Consider the following 16,519-nt stretch of genomic DNA (forward strand, 5'->3'; position numbering starts at 1 on the left):
ATCTTTCTGAAGAATAATATATTACTTTAACCAGCAGAGGTCACCGTCAAACAAAAATCTGGCACAATTAGTTCCTTGTCACGTGATGTAAAAGGACCTGTAGCCTCACAGCGTAGCTACGATCTACTATCACGTGATCGCTCAGACGTTCGTAAAACCAGCACGTACCTTATTAATATTACACAAAGACAATCATTACGTTAAAAGCGTCGAAAGAGTGGCCACTTATATAAGATATCGGTTTAAACAATTAAAACGAGTAAGAAACGAGAAAGCATTTCAATCCATGGTGGATGAATGAGCGTGATATTCAGCGTGACAGTGACGTCACGTGGAAGTCGTGACGCACACACACAACAAACAGCGCCTCTTTCCGCCCACACCATTAAACTAGTGCATTCGCCGTACATACATCTTAGTCCGAATTATTACGACTTAAAATACATATATAGTAATGTTTTGAATGTATTAAAAACCTGAGTCTTTTTTTTACTTGGACGTGTTTTAGTCACATAATCGTTTGTGGGATTTACAGAGGAAGAGGAGTGCACAGCTAACGCTGCTAGCCGCTTTATTCATATATTATTTTCCACATCTGAGAGGCGGGGAATCCAAAGCCAAAGCTGTCAAAACATCGAGACTTTTGGATGCATTCAATTAACAGCAGCGTTTCATTTCATAGTCGCCTTATCTCGGGACTTCTGTTTTCCGAAGACAACAGCCAGAAGCTATCGAGGAATTACATGGATTATCTGGTAGTGTTTTTTTTATTTCTTTTTGAAGATGCACAGAATCTGTAGGATCAGGTGTCTTGTTTTCATTGCTGCTCCCACAATTTATGAACCTCGGTCGGGATTGTTTTTGAACAGTTCTGTTTTGTTTGCAGCTATTACAAATATACTTACTAGATGGGTGAAGTCACTTACAGTTTGCTGTTTGTTTCGCTTAACAGCAAACCTAAGCCAATAGAGATGGGTGTCCAGAAAACATAGTTCTGAGCACTATTAAAAGAAGGTCTTTTCTGATATACCAACAATTTTGGCCATTTCTTTTATGCTTTTTAGCTATTTTTGTTCTGCCTTTTTGAAAAAATGTAAACGAGTATGTATGCAGTTAGATCAGTATAATTTTCACATTAAGATGTAATGTACAGTAGTTTGCTGTAAGATAAGGTCATTTATTAAGTCTGCAAAACTAATTTCATTTGCTGCACTTATCCGAAATCAGGTAACAAAACTATGCAAGTATTAAAGGAATAGTTTAAGAACGCGAATTCTGTCATTATTAACTCACCTTCATGTCCTTCAAAACCTGTACGACTTCCTTTCTTCCTCTGAACACAAAACAGCTAACAGAATGTCCAAGCCGCTGTTTTCCATACAGTGAAAGTGAATGGTATGGAAGCCCGTTTTCACCACAGGATAAAAAAAAATATTGTCTTTTGCGCACAATTCGGACTTTGTTTCTAGCAATTCGGAGGAGAAAGTCAGAATTGCAAGTTTTTGTTTTTTTAAAATCTCATAATTCTGATTGTTTTTTTTTTTCTGTTAGTTGCGAGCTTATCTCAGAGTCACAATTCTGACTATTCTTCTCAGAATTGTGAGTTTATATCATGACAACACCAGTGCCCTTTCACTTTCATTTTGTGGAAAAGAGCATATTGGGCTAAACATCTCCTTTTGTGTTCCTCTGAAGAAATAAAGTATAGGTTTCAGAAGAATTGAAGGTAAGTAAATGATGACATAAATGTCATTTTTGGGTAAACTATATTTAAGTCACATATATCAATGATATAGGTATAGTTAGATATCTACATATTCCCTGACACGTTTACAGATATTTGTGTGTTCTCGTTACATTTGGAGCTTATAGTTTGTTTTCAAAATGAACACCCTTTAATGTGACCTTGTTACAGTCTATTTTAAATTTACTACAATTACCTTTTATGACATTTCTTTTCATCTAGATATTATAGTGACATAAACAGCCACTTGTGTTGTGGTTATCACTCCATGAATGAATTTACCTGGCATGATATATGGTCACAGATCACATCTAATCTTTTTATAACATTGTTTATTATCAGCTTATTTGGCCTTGGCGTGACCTCTTTCAAAGTCCTTTTTAGCACCATTCGTGTTATATAATTTGCCTTCAGTATTCAGTGATAATAACAGTTTCACAGGAATGCTGATGTACTGTCGTGTTGTATTGAATTACGGTGCCAGTAAACTTCTCGCACATTCAGTGCTTTGATACTTGACTTGACTGGACATATGCAGCGAGGTCACAGGGGTGTTTCCTTTGGGATATTCCGGTCAGGATTCTCAAAATAGAACAATTTCCTCAAGAAACAGAGCTGAAAAAGAGACTGGAAGTGCTGGCAGTGTGCGGATTAAGAGCATGCTTGATTATGTAAGTATTTTTGTCCGGACAAATCACACTTTTTAAGGACAAGAGGATGTTGTTTCTCACTCAGGTTTTTCTTCAGTTGATGCATTAGAAAAACCAAGGGTCTTGTACTTCTTGAGGGTAAGACCTACTTTTATTTCACTAGAATGTGGAAACTGGGTTGGACTAAAACAAACCACGTGCACACCAGCATATATTTGTAACAGGTTGTACACAACTGTAAACAGACTTTATGCCCGTTTCATCAACAGTTTGCTTAGAAAAAAGGTTTTAGCATGGTCAGTGAAAGCTTTATCATTGTCAGCTCTTGGGATTCATGCCATGCACAGTTGGTTCCCCTCTCCCCGAAATGGGTGGAGCTTAAATCTGTGCCTTTGTAGTTGGCATGGAAACCACATCATTGTATCTACGTTTCTGGTATGTTTTTCCAAAGCAACGCGTTTCCTTCACGCTTTTTATGTGCTGGCCATCCGTGCCCAATGGTTTTAATGTTTGCTTTGAGTTCTAACTGTTCAGGTTTGAGTTCATTCTTCTGGGTGTCCCCACGGTTTTCCATTATTAAAGGACACAGTGGATTCAGTGCAGAATCTTAGCTCGGTTTAATTATGGATCTGGCCTCATTTGCTCCAAACTCTGCTGATTTAGAAATGAATGGGCACAACAATGATCCTACTGTATTGTGTTCTGTTCCCTGACTCTGTATCGTTAATTTATGAGAGGAATCATAATGTATTCAAGCATTTGTCCAACAGCCGTTTTTTGGTGTCCCTCTCATTAAATCAAGCTGGATCGCATGCAGCTGCTGTATTCTTTTAATCCTTTCAAATGTTATTCATTTTACGGACAGCCGAGCTAATTTACAGCCAAATCGGAAGCTTTATTTAATGGTTAACTGAGGGACTGAGGTCAGACATCAGCAGAGAGTATGTCAGGTTGCTAGTTTTTGGGCAGTTAAGCACGTTTTATTTTTTAATTTAAGATAATTATTTTTCATGAGATAAAATGTCCATACTTCCTATCATGTGTCTTTGGAAGGCAGTGTTTTGGAGACAGGACATGCGGTTTATGGGGTGGAGGCGTTATTTTAGATGTAATTAGCGAAACAGTTTAAACTGCTTAAAGGTGACATACAGGTGCATCTCAATAAATTAGAATGTCGTGGAAAAGTTCATTTATTTCAGTAATTCAACTCAAATTGTGAAACTCATGTATTAAATAAATTCAATGCACACAGACTGAAGTAGTTTAAGTCTTTGGTTCTTTTAATTGTGATGATTTTGGCTCACATTTAACAAAAACCCACCAACTCACTATCTCAACAAATTAGAATACTCCATAAGACCAATAAAAAAAAACATTTTTAATGAATTGTTGGCCTTCTGGAAAGTATGTTCATTTACTGTACATGTACTCAATAACTTGGTAGGGTCTCCTTCTGCTTTAATTACTGCCTCAATTCGGCGTAGCATGGAGGTGATCAGTTTGTGGCACTACTGAGGTGGTATGGAAGCCCAGGTTTCTTTGACAGTGGCCTTCAGCTCATCTACATTTTTTGGTCTCTTGTTTCTCATTTTCCACTTGACAATACCCCATAGATTCTCTATGGGGTTCAGGAAAACCTGGAAAAGTCAGATTTTCATGATATGTCACCTTTAATAACAAGTTCTCCCGCTTGTTATCTGGTTTAGGCACATCCCACTCTGTATTGTCACATTATTCCATGTTTTTTTTGATTGCTCTCATATCTGCCGTATTTTTAGATTACCTTTGCCATCATCTGACGCTCACTTAAAGTTAATCTTTAAATGCATGAATAATTTAATAATGTAATCTTCAGTAGAAAAAAATCATACTGTTCATTACAATGTTGTGACACCTAAATTTTCTAGCATTTGAATTTAATTGGTTTTAGTTTGTAGTGTTTTATTTATTTGTTTTATTTTTTAATATACATTAAAATTGAAAGGTTATATATATATACACACACACGTATTCACGTATTCTTACCGAAAATTTTTGGTACGGGTCTTTCGGTTCGGTGTGTACTGAACAAATTATTCAATTTTTCAGGAAATTCAGACAATAAATGCCGTTTTGGTGCTCTTTGACGTGGCATGCCAGGTCGCTGTATAAACACCTCAGTTTAAATGGCAGCGTGGAGTCAGCGTTATCATCCCTTCCTCTTTACTTAGTTTTAACGTGAAATAAACATGAATGAACATCTTATGCCTCATGTAATCACTCAATCAGTGCTTCAATCGCGTAAAAAGCTTGTAAACAAAATGTCACGTAGCATTTCATTTACTTCAGGCAAGTCATCAGTGTCCACAGTGTGTTCGCTAGAGAAAATATTAGGCTATATGCTCATTATATTTTACTTTACCTGTTAGTGATGTCTTAATTATTTAATGTATGTTTAAATAAATCTTTTATGATACAAGTTATGATAGCCACTGTGTAAATTATTATATTTTAACAAGAATTTGTATAATTTAGAAGTTAATTTAAAAACTACAGTGTGTGCAATTTACATGTTTGCATACAATTTTTTTATTTGAGTGCTGATTATTATAGTTAAAAAATAAATAGTAATTAAATTTGTAAAATCTGTTGTAACTTGTAACCTTATAGTAATGTAAAAGAGCTCACTATAGTTTAGAGCAGAAGCTGAGGTAGATTTTTATCCCTAAGAAAATTGTAATTATAGGCCTAATTGAATTTATTTGAAGAAAGAGCAATTTGTTCAGTAAACCATTGTTTAATTTACTTAATAATGACAGTAAAGACCTTTACATTGTTACAAAAGATTTACTATTTTAAATAAATTCTTGTTTTATTGAATATTTCACAAAAATATTAAACAGCACAAATGTTTTTACAAACATTATCACAAACATTGATAATAAAACTAATATTTCTTGAGCAGAAAATATTAAATTGGCATATTAGAATGATTTCTGAAGGATCATGTGGCACTGAAGACTGGAGTAGGCCTAATGATGCTCAAAATTCAGCTTTGAACACAGGAATAAATTAGTAATTATAGGCCTAATTGAATTTATTTGAAGAAAGAGCAATTTGTTCAGTAAACCATTGTTTAATTTAAAAAAGGCAATTTTTTGTTTAGTTTTTTTCCTCCTGCTGTACCAAAACCATACCTAACCATGACGTAAAAACCAAGGTACGTACCGAACCGTCATGTCTGTGTGCTGTTACATGGCTTTTATATATATATATATATATATATATATATATATTATTATTTAGCAGTGATACATTAAATTGCTTAATAATGACAGTAAAGACCTTTACATTGTTACAAAAGATTTACTATTTTAAATAAATTCTTGTTTTATTGAATATTTCACAAAAATATTAAACAGCACAAATGTTTTTACAAACATTATCACAAACATTGATAATAAAACTAATATTTCTTGAGCAGAAAATATTAAATTGGCATATTAGAATGATTTCTGAAGGATCATGTGGCACTGAAGACTGGAGTAGGCCTAATGATGCTCAAAATTCAGCTTTGAACACAGGAATAAATTATATTTTACAACGTATTATACTAAAAATTTTATTTTATTTTAAATCGTAATAATATTTCACAGTATTACTATTTTACTAATTAATGCAGCTTTGCTGTGCATAAGACTGAAAAATCATTAAAAAAAAGTTTTACGGATCACAAACTTTTGAGCTGTCGTGTTTTTTTTTCTAAATAATCACCAGGCTTTTCCATCACCCATAATACCACTCACCCCTCTTTAAGAGTATGTGAAATCTCTTCATCATAAAGAGTAAAGCAGCTTCTTGTTTTACTTAATGGACTTTTATTGTCATAGCTTGTGGACCTTGATATTGTGAGTGAAGCTGGATCAATGGCAATGGATTTTATGTTAATGGTTAGTGCTGTTCTATTGCATTTTATGACAGAAGGCAATGACTATTCACTGTTCTTATGGACTATTCTAGCGTGTTGAAGCCATTAAGCTAAAAAGTCAGAATTATTATGTTTTTATGTTTCATTGTAAGTTGACGGTTGTATTTTTATGTGAAAAATCATATTGCTCATGGAAAATATGTGTTCGGGAACATTGTGTTTGAATTGTTTGTTTAACTTTCACCCTGGTGAGCATTAAAGCCTTGGTTTGAGTTTAACTGCCAAAAGCAACAGCATTAGTTGTGAGCTCGGCTGACTGTTTGAGCGAGAGAGCAAGTCGGGCAATGCAATGAGGAAGTCAGTGACTAGAGGTAAAGATCCAATGATTTACTATTATAAAGACACTTTATTGGCTGCTGCAAGCACTCAAATGTATTTGATTTCCTGTGATTGAATCCTTTAATAGTGATATTAATAGAGTTAATAGAGTAATACAGGCCAGCATTGGGTTTTGGATGGGATGCTGTGTGCTAATGTCCAAAAGATAGTTCTTAAAGGGTTAGTTCATCCAAAAATGAAAATTGTGTCATTAATTACTCACCCTCATGTCGTTCTAAACCTGTAAGACCTTCGTTCATCTTCAGAACACAAATTAAGATATTTTTGATGAATTTCGAGAGCTCTCTGACCCTCCATAGACAGCAAGGGCTGCAACGTATGTACGTGGATAGTATACGTTGTTTATGTTGTTTATGCTTTGATCTGAACGTAAACAACGTATCCACGTACATACGTATCCACATTGCATACGTTGTTTACATGTGTTACTCTCCAAAATGGAGCTATAGGGTGACACGGAGGAGACGAATTGTTGAATAAAGTCATTATTTTTGTTTTCTTTGTGCACAAAAAGTAGGCCTATTCTCGTAGCTTCGTAAAATTACTGTTGAACCACTGATGTCACATGGATTATTTTAACGATCTCCTTGCTACGTTTCTGAGCCTTGATTGTTAGGATCCTTGCTGTCTATGGGGGGGTCAGAGAGCTCTCGGAATTCATCAAAAATATCTTAATTTGAGTTCTGATGATGAACGAAGGTCTTACAGGTTTGGAACGACATGAGGGTGAGTAATTAATGACAGAATTTTCATTTTTGGGTGAACTATCCCTTTAACTAGCAGGGCTGATTTGAAGATTTGAAGCATCTTCTATTGTAATCTCAAACTTACACATGAACTTGTTGCCCTGTGGTTTTGGACTAAATTATGCACTGATGCGATTAAACAATCACCTCTGCATTGTGTATCTTGATTGCTTAATACCATTGGAGACCATCTTAGCATTGCACTCATTTGCAGCGCCAGTGCGATTGAACTCCAAATCTATAACACCGGAGACCGTTTTCTGCAATTCCTAAACGCTTTATAATTAGCTCAAGCATATTAGATTTCCAAAACTCTCAGGCTCTCCAAAATTAGAGTGGCCCTCTCCCTGGTGTATTTTCAAACTATCACAGCTTGGATAAAATTGAGAGGTTTGACACAGAAGCTCCTGAGCTCTGTTTATACTCTCGGGTGGTGAAGACTGGCCTCGTCCTGATCGATTATCTGCCTGGTGGTTCTGCCTGGTGGCTTTTGCTCACAGTATGTCATTGGGGCAGTGGAGCAAAACAAGTCTCATCTTCTCCAGGCGTCTTTGGATTTCCTAGCTGGGTTTGGAAACTTCATGACGTGGTCTATCATGTTACATATCTAGGGTCCTTCCCTTAGGATTGAGTTCCTCTTGGGTCTTCTTGCAGGAGGTACTCCGTCCCCCTCATTGGTGTCTCTGTAGATGTCAGGAGTCTGGAACTCCATCTCTGCTCCACATCCTTAAGTCAAACCTATAGTCAGGAGAAAGCATTAGTGCATTGTGTATCAAAAAAGTGCTAATAATGAGAGTTTTGTCATTTATGTTTTGTCAGGAGGTGACCTGAAAAGATCTGACCTCATATCTCCCACTGATGATAAAATCAACATGAAGAACATCTCTCTGCTTAGTCAGGACTTGTTTAATTATTGATTTTCTCTCTTTTAATTTTCTTATTTGAATAATTTTGTATTATTAGTTTAAAGTGTTTAATGTGGCTGCTGTATGGTATTGATGTGATCAAAAAGTTCTTTTTGACATTTTTGAACTGTCACCAGTGGTATATAATGAAACAAATATTGCTAAAGTTAACAGATTTTACTAATAGAATAATAATAATGAACTTTGTAATAAATAATGATGCTGCCAGCTTTCTGAAGTCATTTTTACACCCTCGTAAATTGGCTCCAAATTTCAGTTAAAAATTTTCATTTTGACCCCCTCTTCAAAATAGTGGATTACTGATTAAATATACATCTGTGACATTTAATATTTTGGCTTTTGTCACTGTATATGTTTGTCTTTCTACAGAAAAAATGTTAACAAAATCAAAAATTTGAGATGTGGAAGTTTCCAAAATTTGGTTGATTTGACACGGAATGACCCAAATGTGAATATCTGCTAAAAGTGAATTTTGGCAACTTTTACGTAGCCTCAAAACAAACAGACATGGGCTGAAAGAGGTCTTTAGGCTTGTGTAATGTGGGTCATTTGTGCCCTGTGTGATCTAGTTTCAGTGCTAATGGTGTGTTAAATAGTCAGTTTATCAGGCTGATCTCTTAATGGATGCTCTGAGGTCACTAGTCACAGTGACTCTCATGTTTATTCAACAGGCTCAAGCCCTATTTGATTCGAAGGCCATGAAAAGCTTCACTGCTTGAGTGAAAAAAGTAGAGCGTTCAGTTGGACCACAGAAGCCCACAGGCGATGCACCTGTTCTTCTGTCTCAGCCGCTGAAGGCTCAGCCACAGACCACCCACACCTCGTTCTCTGATCCTCTGATGCATATTGCACATAAAAATAATCAGTGCTGGCTAAAATCTACAGTTCCGGTCTGATTGACTAGCTTTATGCAGCATTTGGGATTAAGGGCAAGTCTTTGTTTTGAATTTGTCAAAGTCTTGCTTACAACGTACAGTGTAATCACAGTGGCATCAAATCATTGAAAGATACTCATTCTTTTACCATTCAAGAGCAGTTTTGTGTCTAGTTCTTTATGATCTGGGCTAGAAAAAATAAGAGCTTGAAGGTTCAAACCCTACACACGATCATCACTGTGCCCTTGACCAAGACACTTGCCCCAGGTTGCTCCAAGGTGAAAAAGGTCAAATAATTGACAAATTGCTAAGATAGTGAATGCAAGCATGTAATAAGCAACCTTGTAGAGAACCAACCCTTAGGCTAGAGTTCTCTTTGTTTACCTGTGGTTTACGGTGTGAAACCAGTTAGGCGGTGTTTTTAGTGTCACTTTTGCACACTAAATGACCTTAGTTCATAGGCTAGGTTAAAGCGGTTCGTATCCAAAAGCATGCATGCAACCCAAAATATGCAGACATGGTTAAGCAGGTCAGTTTTCCTACCCAAACATCAGACTGGGCCAGAAATGTGATCTGAGTGACTTTGACTGTGAAAAGATTGTTTGTGCCAAACAAGGTCATTTGAGTGTCTCAGAAAATGCTAATGCCTTCAGTTTTTCACAAAATCCAGGTTTTTTTTTATATTCAGGGAACATATAATACACTGATATTAAGATGCACATTGTTGTAGTAGAGACCAGCTCATTCAAGAGTCAGGAGTGAGACTAGAAGAGTAGAGCACTATTCAGGAGTCCACATGCTATCAAGTCTTAAGAAAATAAAAAAAATATATGGTTATGGTCTTTGTATCCAATTCTGAGTCCAAGACCATATTTTTATGGCCTTTGTCTTGGTCTTGGTCTTCAAATCTCAAGTCCGACAAGACCATGAAGCTATAGTCTTGGTCCCTGAGTCTGTTTCCAAGGTCTTGATCTTATCTGACTTGAGAACCAAGACCATAAATATATGGTCTTGAACTCAGACGAAAAATTTGTGGTCTTGACCTTGTTGGACTCCGACAAGACCAAGACCACAAATTCTCCAGTCTGAGTTCAAGTCCATGTATTCATGGTCCATGCATGGGTCCAACAAGACCAAGGACTCAAGGGCCAAGACCATATTTTGGTCTTAGACTCCAGAGCATATCGACTCGGTCTTGACTTGGACTGAACCCTAAGCCCTGTATATTTAGGCTGGTTTTGGGGTCACCTGTCTTTGATAAGATATGTTTAATGTGAGTGTTACAATAACATGCATTCTTGTGTTCGATTAAACAGCATGCCAAAGTCAACCAACTAGTCAGTTGTTGGATGACTAGTTGACCACCATGACTTATCCCTACAGAGAATAGAGTAAGCTATATTTTTTAGTGTTTTTCAGTGGATAAAATGACTAGACTAGTCATGATTTTAAAGCCGGTCTCATTGCACTTCATTCTGTATGGTACAATGAGAGGGTGGAAGACATCTCTGGCAGACGGCGGCCCACATTGGAGACTGGCTGGTGTTGGAATGGAGACGCAATCCATGTATTCTGCGCGCTTCACTTCCGTGCTTTGATAAGCCAGGATGTGGCAGTCAGGTCGCAGAGTTCCTCTGGAGCGGGGAATATCCCACAGTCCAGTATAGCTAGTGGGACCCAGGAGCTGCTGGGAATTGGAAGCCTCGTCAGACCAAACAGGATACCACTCCAAATACAGCCTATCAAAGGTGGGAACTGTGTGTAAATCATCACGGAATAGGAAAACAAAAAGAAACTTCCTGTATGAGCTCCCAGTGCACTGGGTTTGTAGGCTGCCCCGGCCATTCCAGATTCTGGGACCATAACTCAAGCCATCTCTCACTGGCCAGTCGCTTGCTATTCAGAATGTCTAAATAAAATCCTCATTCACCGGTTATTTAGGGCACGTCTTGACCTTGTGGATGATGTGATTGTTTGATGGTTCCTAAGGGCTGAGAATAGTGTTGTTATCTGAAGTGTTCTATCTGATGTTTGGAGATTGGAACCTGTTATTCAACATGTTTAAATGCTGAAGGAGTGGTAACGGTGGAGATTTATAGCCTAACGGCATCAGTGCAGGAGCAGCGGGGGGAGCTCTAGCTTAGCTGCTGGGCATTGTTGAGCCCCTTCCTTTTATCCTGCCTAAGTTTTAATACTGTGCAAATCCCCATGCGCTCTATTGACTCAGAACTCCACTATATGGAAGATATTCACAGTGTATCCAATCACCTCGATGAATCAGCATGAGAGGCCGAGTGAAAGTTCTCAGTTTACTGTTGAGCCAGTTTTTAATCCTTACTCAAAATTGAGAAAAGCAAAAATTGAGGGTACGATAAGATACTTACCATAAGTAACTTGAAAGGAAATGGGCCAGTTAAGTAGGCTTTAAAAGCAGAAACTTATAATTTTATAAAAGCATTTACATTTTTTTTTCTGTTGAAACTTTTGTATAATTTGATCTGTAAAGCTGTTAAAATAATTTTTATAGTCATTTTAAGTTTTGTGTTGCAATGAAGTTGCAATGAAGTGTATATACTATATTGAAAATTTTCACCCAAGAATCTTGAAAAAAATCATGTTTTAAACTAGGGCTGCACGAATAATCGAATGCGATCTCATGCGTCATGCGTTTCTTTCAGTAAAGCATGGTTCTGTGATCAGTAGTAAATCTCTATCCGAAGGCCAGAGGGCGCTCTCGCGCTGAAACTCCAAATATGCTCAGCAGAAGAAAGGTAATGCACGTTATTCCAGGGTCATGGCTAGAAGGAATACCACTGTGGCTGGAAACTAACTTTTGCCTTGTCCAAATACCCACACTTGTGGTCTTTGCACTTGACCACTTGACTACTTATGACGTATTTCCTGTATTTGGCCCAAGTGTTCAAGTGAGCATGAAGTTTTTCATTACCTGATGGGACACACTTATAGTGTTGTAAAAATGCAAGTGTTTACATAGCTTTATTTTAATTTTAATTTTAAATACTTTGCATTTTAAAATAAACTTCTAAATGTCTGTTCAGTAGTCCCTATAACATGACATAATTTTAATTTGTGGTGCTTCTAATTAAGTGATAAAAAGCAGTTGCAAATGTTGTACAAAATAAATATCACCACTACTCATCTTTGCACCAATAAAACGTTAAAACACTGTTTTTCTACCAAATTATATGTAATATCTAATTCTTATTAATATTTCACATACATTGGAAAGGTTTCCGTGACCTCTCGCAAGATCGCTGCAAAAAGTCTCACGATTTATTTCCACAACATGATGCATGATGGGATACACTAAGCCTCGAATACCACTCCGGAGTGGTATTCAAGATAGTGTGGATTTAGTGTGCGTTAAGGGTTAAGATCTGGGGCAGTCTTGCGCACTATCTTCCGGTCGCGCGCACGCGCTCTCAAGTGGCCAAGACCACAAGTGTGGGTATTTGGACAAGGCAAATGAAGCAATAGTTCACTTACAAGCTACTCAAAACTGCTGTCATAATCGCAGACCGATTTAATCGCGTGATTATGAAATCGTTCTGCGATTATGAAATCGTTCTGCGATTATTGTCAATGAACTACGGCTCTGTGTAGTAAATGAATTTGATATTTACTTCTGATCACAGAACCATGCTCCACTGAAAGATAAGCATGACAATCGCAGCTTTTGCTTAATCGCAATTGCGATTTAATTTCGATTAATCGTGCAGCCCTATTTTAAGCAAAAATATTATGCAGTACAACTGTTTTCAACATTGATAATATAATAAATGTTTCTTGAGAAGCAAATCAGAATATTATAATGATTTTTAAAGGATCATGTGACACTGAAGACTGGAGTAATGATATTTAAAATTCAGCTTTGATCACAGGAATAAATGACATTTTAGAATATATTCAAATAAAAAACAATTATTTTAAATTACAATAATATTTCACAATATTGCCGTTTTACTGTATTTTTGATTAAATAATTGCAGCCTTGATGAGCATAAGAGACTTATTTCAAAAACATAAAATATTTCGACCTCAAATTTTGCATGTATCTTTGCATAATTGACTTTAACTTGAACCCAGAATATTCCTTTTAACTGGATAATGGCTGAAAATATTGTTAGGTTACGGGGAATCAGCATTTCCACAGCGAATCTCGACTTTTATATCCCTTTAATCTTTTTTGAGTCTTAAACATTTGCCAAGCAAGTCACCAACTTGAAGTTGCTTGTGTCTTTCAGACCTTGCATCTATGATATGATTTTTCCACTTTCCCTTACCTTTATCCTAGAACAAACAGGTGCCGTTTGCTTTTATTGTGCGCCAGCATGTCTCTGGTGCGTTTCAGGCATGAGACTACCTCTTCCTCCCAGTCCTCTGATTGTGGCATCAATCACAGTTTAGACCCTTCCTGTTTCCTGTTGTTGGCCTTTCCAGCTGGCATTGGCCCCAGCCTGTATTTACCTGGAAGCACTATCATAACAGCAATGTAGAGTAAGATGGGCGTCATTGCGAAAGCAGTTTGTGTAGCATGTCAATGAACTACGGCTCTGTGTAGTAAATGAATTTGATATTTACTTCTGATCACAGAACCATGCTCCACTGAAAGATAAGCATGACAATCGCAGCTTTTGCTTAATCGCAATTGCGATTTAATTTCGATTAATCGTGCAGCCCTATTTTAAGCAAAAATATTATGCAGTACAACTGTTTTCAACATTGATAATATAATAAATGTTTCTTGAGAAGCAAATCAGAATATTATAATGATTTTTAAAGGATCATGTGACACTGAAGACTGGAGTAATGATATTTAAAATTCAGCTTTGATCACAGGAATAAATGACATTTTAGAATATATTCAAATAAAAAACAATTATTTTAAATTACAATAATATTTCACAATATTGCCGTTTTACTGTATTTTTGATTAAATAATTGCAGCCTTGATGAGCATAAGAGACTTATTTCAAAAACATAAAATATTTCGACCTCAAATTTTGCATGTATCTTTGCATAATTGACTTTAACTTGAACCCAGAATATTCCTTTTAACTGGATAATGGCTGAAAATATTGTTAGGTTACGGGGAATCAGCATTTCCACAGCGAATCTCGACTTTTATATCCCTTTAATCTTTTTTGAGTCTTAAACATTTGCCAAGCAAGTCACCAACTTGAAGTTGCTTGTGTCTTTCAGACCTTGCATCTATGATATGATTTTTCCACTTTCCCTTACCTTTATCCTAGAACAAACAGGTGCCGTTTGCTTTTATTGTGCGCCAGCATGTCTCTGGTGCGTTTCAGGCATGAGACTACCTCTTCCTCCCAGTCCTCTGATTGTGGCATCAATCACAGTTTAGACCCTTCCTGTTTCCTGTTGTTGGCCTTTCCAGCTGGCATTGGCCCCAGCCTGTATTTACCTGGAAGCACTATCATAACAGCAATGTAGAGTAAGATGGGCGTCATTGCCATGGGTGGCCATTTCCACTTAGATGAAAATGCCTCTGGGGCCTTGCAGAGCTTGCAAAACCAGCCACAGTCCATTGTGACTGGACCTCCAGAATTAGTCTGCATTTTGGCTTGTGGATATAGCCCTTTGTACTGTTGTGGAAGCCTATGATGGTGATTATCAGTGATGTATCAGGATAGTCACCTGCACTACCTGTGTAAAGATTAGTCCATTGATGTTGTAATGATGGTGTAATTTGCTCTAGGCATGATTAACTGGGTGAATGGGTGTGCTTATACTCTTGTGATAGTCCACTTGATACTCGCATGCCATTGAACAATAGTTCAACTTCCACTTTTGGTCTTATTTTGTTGGTTAGTGGCGTGACACTTCAAAAATACTTCAAAAATTCAACTCATAAATGCAGTGACTCACCTTTTCTTTGAATGAATGTGTTTAAAAATGGTATTATTGTGACCAATTATTTAATGCATGTTTAATTGTTTATTTTTTGTTTTTTTGACTTGTCTTTTTAGTTTTTTTAGTCAATGTCAGTAATTGGATGTCTCCAATTATTATGAGAATTTTTTGAGTGTAAAGCATATTTTAATAGAATGTTCAATTTTAAAAGATATTAGACAACATTTTTACTCAGAAAACATACTAAAAGACATTTTTAAAATGGTCTGTCCTGGAAGAATTTTAGAATTTTATCATTAAATTAAATGGAAAGATTCTTTATGATTTTTGTAGTACTATTGTTGTTACTTGTATGTTTTTGTATAGTAAGTGCTTTTAAAGAAGGTGTTATATTATTGAAAATTATGTATTGAAATGATACTGTTAATGTTGCCATTAATTATATAGCCATTGTGGCTGATATGGCATTAAAACATAAATAAATAAATAATCCATCCAATTATTATTTTTTTTTCAATTATTATTAAGTTCCACCATGCGTTTTTTCCCTTTCCGATAATCTGTTTTACTCAGATTTGTCACAATGCAGAAGTAAAAATCTGTCACTATTTCTGTTACATCACTGCTGGCAGACAAAATTCATGAAAATAAAGCCTATTCGTTTGGCAAAAATATTGTAATTGTTTTATTTTTTAATAAAACAGATCTAAGATCCGAGTCATTCTACACAATATATTTGAAATGTAATTTTGAAAATAATGAAAAAATGTAAGGAAGGTATAAAGAAAATTTACATACATAATATAACAATATGTAATATAGTAATATGTTTCAAAGTTAAATAGACATTTAAATGTAAACCTTTGTTAAAAATTATATAAAATATTTGATTTTTAGAACCAAATTATTATATGTTTTAAATCACATATTTAAAGGTTTTTCCTTTTTTTTTTTCTTCTTTAAAGGGGTTATATGATGCTGCTAAAAAGAACATTATTTTGTGTATTTGGTGTAATGAAATGTGTTTATGCGGTTTAAGGTTCAAAAAACACATTGTTTTCCACATACTGTACATTATTGTGTCTCCTCTATGCCCCGCCTTTCTGAAATGCGTCAATTTTTACAAAGCTCATCGGTCTGAAAAGCGAGGTGTGCTCTGATTGGCCAGCTATCCAGTGCGTTGTGATTGGCCGAATACCTCAAGCGTGTGACGGAAATGTTACGTCCCTTACCATATTGTGATGCCATCTCCCGGCACGGCGAGACAAAACCAATAAAACCCATTATAAACGAGGCATTTGTATCCTGTGGGGACATAATTACTGATTATAATGACTTGTACTGTCTTTTTACACGTTGCGTATCGCGCTGCCGAGA

The 16,519-nt window shown here is 36.2% G+C and overlaps 1 protein-coding gene across 3 annotated transcripts in view; it reads left to right on the plus strand.

Annotated features, from left to right (window-relative positions):
• Positions 1 to 386: 386 nt before the first annotated feature.
• LOC107744085 (ADP-ribosylation factor-like protein 15) overlaps positions 387 to 16,519 on the plus strand; it is a 51,868-nt gene continuing 35,735 nt past the window's right edge. For 2 of the 3 annotated variants that reach the window (XM_016557563.1, XM_016557564.1), the window contains exon 1: positions 387 to 755. In XM_016557563.1, coding sequence (XP_016413049.1) covers positions 648 to 755 — 108 coding nt within the window. In that variant the 5' untranslated portion in view covers positions 387 to 647. Of the gene's footprint in view, positions 756 to 2,294; positions 2,416 to 16,519 lie in introns of those variants that run through there. The other variant, XM_016557565.1, reaches the window with a different exon arrangement.

The sequence above is a fragment of the Sinocyclocheilus rhinocerous genome, unplaced genomic scaffold (assembly GCF_001515625.1).
Source record: "Sinocyclocheilus rhinocerous isolate Xijiao unplaced genomic scaffold, SAMN03320098_v1.1 scaffold287, whole genome shotgun sequence".
NCBI lineage: Eukaryota > Metazoa > Chordata > Actinopteri > Cypriniformes > Cyprinidae > Sinocyclocheilus > Sinocyclocheilus rhinocerous.